Source organism: Ipomoea nil, unplaced genomic scaffold, assembly GCF_001879475.1.
Source record: "Ipomoea nil cultivar Tokyo-kokei standard unplaced genomic scaffold, Asagao_1.1 scaffold1101, whole genome shotgun sequence".
In the NCBI taxonomy this organism is placed as follows: Eukaryota; Viridiplantae; Streptophyta; class Magnoliopsida; order Solanales; family Convolvulaceae; genus Ipomoea; species Ipomoea nil.
The window spans coordinates 447,002-455,315 of NW_017617529.1; the positions used below are offsets into that span (position 1 = coordinate 447,002).

The 8,314-nt window shown below is 29.9% G+C and overlaps 1 protein-coding gene across 1 annotated transcript; it reads left to right on the forward strand.

The window, feature by feature from the left end:
• Positions 1-176: 176 nt before the first annotated feature.
• LOC109183139 lies at positions 177-3,283 on the forward strand. Its single transcript, XM_019333325.1, has 2 exons — positions 177-817; positions 1,981-3,283. The coding sequence occupies exons 1-2, from the start codon at positions 384-386 to the stop codon at positions 2,597-2,599; spliced, it is 1,053 nt and encodes a 350-aa protein (XP_019188870.1). The 5' UTR covers positions 177-383; the 3' UTR covers positions 2,600-3,283.
• The last annotated feature ends 5,031 nt before the right edge of the window (positions 3,284-8,314 follow it).

An 8,314-nucleotide genomic window follows, 5' to 3' on the forward strand; every position in this document is an offset into this window, starting at 1 on the left:
ATATATATATATATATATAGTACATTGACTTTCAAAAAATATATATATAGTACATTGTCTAGAATTATCTTTAGAATTTATTTATAATATAAAAATAAAATTGTTTTAATTTGTTAGAGTGAAATGAAAAAAAAAACCCATTAACCCGGCCCATAAATTTATCAATCTTTGCCGCTAGACAGTATAGACCTATCTCCAAGGAGGCAGAAGCAGACCTGTACTTCTCCTACTCAAACCGACTAAAACCTCCCCCTTCTGATTTAATTTTAGGGTTTTTTGTTTTATCACTTTTGATTCATCCAATATATATACACATTGCAGACACGATTCATTCTTTGAATTTGATCTTCACTTCCCATTACGATCTACCGGAGATCGACGACATGAACTCGGATTTTGAAATGGCGGAAATGCATCGTCAGAAGTCGAAGAAGAAATTCATGGCGGAAAATAATGCTTCGTCGTCTCCGTCGTTATCTTCGTACTTCCCGGTGAACTCAAGCCATAATCTCCTCCAGCAGCAAGCGAATCCCTTCCCTTTCACCCAACCGTTCTTCCAGGAACACCATTTCGTACAGCCCTTCTTCGACGACCCGGTTCGCGAGCACGGCGGCAACACCAATCTGCTGCTCCCTTTGAGCTTCAAGCTTGGGTCGTCCGGTGACGAGATCGGCCAGAGAAACAATGCGCTCGGAGACGACGCTCCGTTACATCGCAATTGCCACGGCGGCGGCGGCGGTGGCGGTGGTGGCTCGCCGGATGCGATGATTCAGTGTTGGGAAAACCAAGAAGATTCCGCGCTTAAGCAACGTTTCTGGTAAGCTTATGTGCACTAACTCTCATGTTATTGTTGTCTCGTTTATCCCCACCCTCGCACATGTTTACTTAGTATTACATTTTAATAATAATAATTGTTTAAAATAATAATAATAATATCATTTTTTTTTTTGTTATGTTAACAATTATTAATATTTTTTTTATACTAATAATGACTTTTTAGTAAAAAAATTTATAAAACTATTTAATGTAATCTTTACTTTATGACGTGACAAAATGTCATTTGTCAGATACCTAAAAAGAAAAGTACAATCTTTTCTAATATAATTGTGTCACCATATTAAAAGTAGAAAGTAAATTAAGAAATGTACCGTTATTATCATGTTTAACATTAATTATTATTATTTTTTTTAAATACATCCAACAAAAAGTGTGATTCAAAACTTCTAATAATAAGTTCAAAAAAAAAATAAAAAAATAAGTTACTCTTGACATGTTTGGTTCAAATACGGGGATGAGAATTGAAATTGTCATTTATTATAAAACATTGAACCAAAATCAAAATAAAAAATAACGAAAAAGTACTCCCGTATTATTTGTTATCTCTTATCTTATCATTCTTATGTGTCTGGTTCAAGTTAATAAAATTGATTTAAGTTATTTATAATTTTCTTTTTTGCAATGCATGTTTAGTTAAGTATGGGTAGATATCATTTATATATTTAGAAAGCATATGAAAAATTCTGTTAATTATACAAAATTAAATTTAAAAGTTATAAGAAAATAAGCAAAATAGGAAGAATTATTTTGAAAAATAAATAGTAAACATGACAAATAATTAAAATAAAAAAGAGATTATTATAAAAATAATGTTATTAAAAAACTCAAATGTTGAATAATGAAATTCTGAAGGACAAGAATATAATGGTGATAGATTGTATTTAATTTTTTTTTTTTCATTCAAACATTCAAAAGTGGGATTCAACTATGGAGTTAATTTTAATTTTTTATTTGGTTTTTATATTGATTTTTCATATGAGAGGGTGTTTTGAACTCCTGACTCACAACCATTCACGTCAAACAAACTGGTTAAAGAGTGAAATTTAACTATTAAAAAAAGACAAACATATAAGGTAAGGTTTGGATAGATTGAGTTGATAGTGTACATAATGGTTCAGTTTTTGTATGGAAATGAACTTGCAGGAAGCCCCTGAGTACAGAATTTCCAAATGGGAATGAGAAAGAATGCCCCAAAGAGAATGATGATGAGGAAAAGAGGAAGGAACAAGAGATGAGTCGCCATGAAACTGAAGAGAAGACCAAATTTAGCTTCTTTGATGGGGAGCTAGAAGCCATTTATCGCCAGGCGGACATAGCAGAGACTGCTCAAACGGCGTCTGGCTCAGCCCTCACCGCCGAGAACTTCCCTGCTAGTGCCAGTCGCCATTCCCAAATGCCAGATAATAACGCAGAAGCCCTTGCAGGGAAGGGAAGAAGGGATAGGAAGAGGCGAAAGTTGAAGAAGGATGTCGATAATGATGATGAGTATAGGTCAATGGGAGAATTCTTTGAGAGTTTAGTGAAGAGAGTGATGGATCACCAAGAAGAGCTTCACAGCAAGTTTCTGGAGACTATGGAGAGGCTGGAACGCGAAAGGGTCGGGAGGGAAGAAGCGTGGAGGAAGCAAGAACAAATGAATCTGGAACGCGAAGCCGACGATAGAGCCAACCAGAGAGCCTTGGCTTCATCTAGAGAAGCTGCCATTCTTTCCTACTTGGAGAAAATCACTGGCCAAAAGATCACCCTTCCTAGTTCCACCTGAACACCCTTCATTATCAACTGACTAAACAAAAAGAAAAGAGAAGTGGGGTAACATCAAGAAAGTGGACAGAAAGCTCACCCAAATTAAAGTTATATGGTAGCTACTGATCGTTCAGAGCTTTATATATATTGTTGGGTGGAATACTGTAGAAGAGTTGGTGCATGGCATGGCAACAAAAGTATTGTTGCAGCTTTTGAGAGCCGTCCGATCCCCAAGAAACGTTGATCCAGTAGCAAGTTAGTAATGAGTTAGATGGAGATTATCAGATGACAGAAATCTGGCATGCAGGTTAGATTAAGTATATATGCATGCCAGGTAGATTAATAATATATGTTGCCCGTAAGGGCTTAGCTCAATGGTTCAATAGGTAGTATTTGGAAGAAGACATCAATGTTCGAATCTCGACGGCGGTAGTGTAGAGAATATGTCTAAAGTGGGCAGGCATTTGACCCTATTTACTGAGCTATTGAATTATCGTGATTTACATTTTTTCAAATGCCGTGTCAGGTTGCGGGAATCTTTAGAATTGGAGATTTAACTTTTAGGAGAATAAGATTAATAATGTATGTTACTTAACCTGAATATTGTCGCGATATGATGAAATCAGACATCATATATGCTTGATGTATGGGTTCATTTCATTAATATTTGATTGATCAACCTTTTAGATTAATAAAATTATACAACATATATAGAGTATCATGTACCGGAAAATGTCACTTTAATTAATTGAACTTTTAAAAACCATTTGATGTTATTTCATCAATAGGGTCAGTATCTACTAATAAATAAATACCTAATTTAAAAACATAATAAGTGTGAATGAAAGTTATACTCTTCATTTATATATGTCAATTTTTCTGTTATGTTTTTTTTTTTTAAAAAACATTATGTTATAAAAGTTATACTATAGAATATTTTGGACATACATATTACTACCGTTACAACTTCCGTTATCTTTTTTCACTATTGTTACTATGCACATGCATCCACCATATATTTTTTTTATATTTTCTTTAATAATAATAATATATACACATTATATATTGGAGTTATATGTTATTTCCTAAAATATAAATATCAAATTTATAAAAATATTTATTATTATTATTATTATTATTATTATTATTATTATTTACAATAATTTAAATATCTAAAATTTAAATAAATCTAAAATTGTAATATAAAGTACTAATATTGGGCACTTATAATAAATATAATAAGAATCAATGTTGATAATGTTATAATAATGACAATAAACATTATGTTGGTGTAATAATGATGTGCATTGATAACTTACATTTTGATTTATTTTTTTTTGAAAAAAAAACATTTTGATTTATTCATTATACAATGATGATAAAACATTTCCAAAATTATCCTCGATCTTTTCATTTTCAATTTTTTATTTATGTGCAAACTTTAGTAACAAAATATTCTTGTTAACTTTTATTACTCTAAACTTAGTCATTGCAAACAATAATAATAATAATAATAATAATAATAATAATAATAATAATAATAATAATAATAATAATAATAATAAGATCAAATTACACTTTTGGTCTTATGACTATAGGGTGCGTGTTAATTTTGGTACGTGACATTTAAAACTAACAATTTAAAGGACTAAATCTACTAAAAAAACATAGCTAAAGGACTAAATGTTAGTTTTAAAAGCCACGTACCAAAATTAATATGTCCCTTATAGTCATAGGACCAAAATTGTAATTTGTTCTAATAATAATACTAAAAGATAACAATGATAAATATTTTGTTTTTATATTATTATCATAATAATTAAATTAGTGTACATATAATGAAGCTCATATAATTTTTTTCTATTCTTTTTGCAACTATTTTCTTCTTTGTGGTAAGCATTTAAATATAATAATATTTATTTAATTTGATTTGTTTTTCTTTCAACTATTAAAAAATTAAAGCTATTATTTTTTGACTCTTCATCTTAAAAGAATATCAGAATATGAATGCAAATTAAATATAATTATTCTAAGAACATATTGTCTTCTATTTGCTTAAACCAAACCTTATTTGTTGTAACACGTACAAATTTTATTTTCTTATTCCAAATCTATATTACTTTAATTGAAATGTATATTTTATTACAAGTTGATCTATCGCGTATGAGACAAAATTTAGCTCTACTTTAATAATTTAAATGCAAAACTTTCAATTTTTTAGGAAAAAAATTAATATTTTAAAATATCAATGATACGGAGTAGTTTACAAAAGGAATAAGGGTCAAATAGGTTATCGAACTACGGATGAAAATACAATTATGGCATGTTTGGTTCATGGAATAGGTCAGGAATGGAATAACATTCCTTGGAATAGACCTATTCCATCGTTTGGTTGGATCATTTTGTCATGGGAATAACATGCCTAGGAATGAGCTATTACCTTCGCAAGGGGAATAGCCATTCCTAGGGGGGCCTTGGTATTAGCTATTCCCATGCCCATGAGAATAGCTTTTATATCAAAAATACCAAAAATACCCTTTGCACAATATATAATATTTATATTTATTTAATAAATATAATGTATTATATAAATGTATATATTTAATTAATTATAATTTTTATCTATCAATATATATATATATATATATATATATATATATATATATATATATATATATATATATATATAAATAAAAAAATTAACTGTATAAGTCTTCTTAATTATGGAGCCTTGGCTTCTAAATTAAGTAGTCTGCTCATCTGCATGCATAGCGGATGGGCATTGCAAGCTTGCCTAGTGGATGAGCATTGCAATTGAAATTATGGAGCCTTGAGGCTCCTTTTATAAGAGTCACAAGACTCCATTCCTTACTTCTCCAACCGATGTGGGACAAGTGGAAAAATAAATATAAATATAAATATTTATTTGTATAATAATAATAATAATAATAATAATAATAATAATAATTATTATTATTATTATTATTATTATTATTCTCTCTCTCACACACACATGCATATACATGTATATAAAATTATAAATAAATAAATAAATAAATAAATAAATATATATATATATATATATATATATATATATATATATATATATATATATATATATATATATATATATATATATATATATATAACATTCAGTATATCATAATCATATTTATTATTATTATTATTATTTTAAAACCTATTCCATTTCTATTCCTTTAACCAACCAAACACTGGAATACAATTACTAAAGTCTATTCCTTCAGCCAACCAAACAACAAAATACAATTCCTATTCTATTCCTTACCTATTCCATTCCCTGTGGAATAGCATACCAAACTGATGTGGATCTTTGGGGATGAACTTGAGAGTCGATTCACCAAAGAATCCTTTGATTGCCCGATCTTTTCCTCACCAAAACAGCAGGAACAACAATTACAGTTTATGGGTGTTGGAGATGGAATTGGTTGATGTAGGGGCTGGATTTGGGATTATTTTTGTGTTTTTGTATAAGGATATTTCCGCCACACCTTGGTCTTAGGTGATAAGGAATAGATGGCACCACAAGATTGGTATTATCTTGATAAGCCTAAAAGAACATCTCCCAAATCACATGAGAGAAAACAAAATGCCTTAGCATTTCTTTCATTCATCTTCATTCATCTCTATCTCTAAAATTCTGATTGTGTTTAGCCTTTATATAGGCTAATACATAACTTTCAAAGGGAAAACAAAGAGTTAAGAGTCTCCTAATATTAAATTTAACATAAATGCTTTTTAAATAACTTAAATAACTACATGACTTTATTTCAATGATGACTATTTTCAATGAGCCTTCTAGGACCTTCTTCTTCATAATATTTGGACCAACATAATGATCTTTTAAATTGTTGTAGTCATGACCTCATCATTTTATTCCCTCCAAATTCATTCCGTGAACCAAACGTGCTGTTAGGTCATTGAATTAAAAAAAAAAAAATGCAATTGGGTCTCTGAACAATGCAAAATGATGTGATTAAGTCAAAAATGATATGTTTACTTGTTAGCTTGAATTGCTGATGTGTAGGTTACCATATTAAAATAATAATTTTTTATTTTATTTTAATAATTTAAAATAACACAAATTAAATTTAAAAAAAAAAGGTTTTCTCTTCGTCTGCAGCCTAACGGAGACTAAGAATGGTTCTTCGTCTCCGGCAGGCTGGAGACGAAGCGGAAAATCTTTTTTTTTTTTTTTTTTTTTTTTTGGTTATTTTTAAGAGAAAATTGCATCTTTGGTCGCTGAGTTATACCTAAGTTCCGACTCAGTCTCTGAGTTATGACCGTATCTATTTTTAGTCCCTCAGTTATGAACGAAGTGACACATTTGGTCCTTGACCGTTAAAACTGACGAAAAAGTTAAAAATATTTAAAATTTGAGGGATAAAGTAGAAAATTCACATTTTATTTTCCTTCTTATATCAAAATCACTTTCACAACATTATTTTTCACTTTTTAGACTCTTATTTCAAAATTGTTCAATTCTAAAAGCATTTTAATAACTTCAGTATGACTTGTTAGGAACCTGACTCTCGTATAACAAACTTAAGACTTAGCATAAACAAAGAAACACTTGATCATTGTCTTCAGACGTGTGAAACACACTATCCTATCAATTTTCAATTTTCTTTACTAAGCAACAAAGGTAATCAAACAAGAACTTTTGAGATACAAAATGATGTCAAATTTCTCAGGTTGCTTTTATGAGAAATTCACCAACGGAATAACATGAGATTTTTAGTATGTAATTTTTTTTCATATGCAACAGTCAATAATCGTTTTTAGAAGTTACAAAAGTTTTTAGAATTTTCATAACTGAGTCTTAGGTTCCTCATTCATTTCTTTGGTTTTAAGAAGACATGGGAGGTGATGGGTATATATATAATATAATTTTCATATATTGTTAGGATATACGATTCTTGATTAAGCTACTGCAGAGCTTACGAAAGAATTTTACGTACTAAAAATCTCAAGTTACTCCATTGGTGAATTTGTCATAAAAATAACTGAGAAATTTGATATATTCTTGTATTTCACAAGTTATGGTTTGATCACCATTATGTTTAGTTAGGGAAATCAGAAATATTTAGGATGGTGTGTTTTACATGCTTGAAGAGAATGATAAAGTATTCTCTCGTTTGTACTGAGTCATAGGTTCCTTATACGAGACTCATGTTACTAACAAGTCATACGGAGATTATTGAATTGCTTTTGGAATTGAAGAACCTTGAAATAGAATGCTAGGAAGTTGAAAATAATGTTGCAAAAGTGGTTTCAATATAAGAAAGTGAATAAAATGTGAATTTCCTACTTTACCCCTAAAATTTTAAATATTTTTTTAATTTTTCCGCCAGTTTTAACAGTCAGGGACCAAATGCGCCACTTCGCTCATAACTGAGGGATTAAAAATGGATACGGTCATAACTCAGGGACTGAGTCGTCACTACTATTATAACTTAGGGACCCAACTCGCCATTTTCCCTATTTTTAATTATTAAAATAAAATAAAAAAATTTATTTTATTAATATGATAACATCCACGTCAGCGAGCTAACAAGTAAACATGTCATTTTTGGATCAATTGCAATATTTTGCGCTATTTAGGGACCCAATTACATTGTTTTTTAGTTCAATGGCCTAACTGCATTTTCGTGTGTAGTTCGGTGGTCTATTTGACCCTTATTCCTGTACAAAA

Bases quoted from the DNA above. Each gene is read 5' to 3' on its own strand.
- LOC109183139 (XM_019333325.1), top strand. From the start codon at position 384: ATGAACTCGGATTTTGAAATGGCGGAAATGCATCGTCAGAAGTCGAAG. The intron at 818-1,980 runs GTAAGCTTATGT...ATGAACTTGCAG, and splicing joins GCGCTTAAGCAACGTTTCTG to GAAGCCCCTGAGTACAGAAT.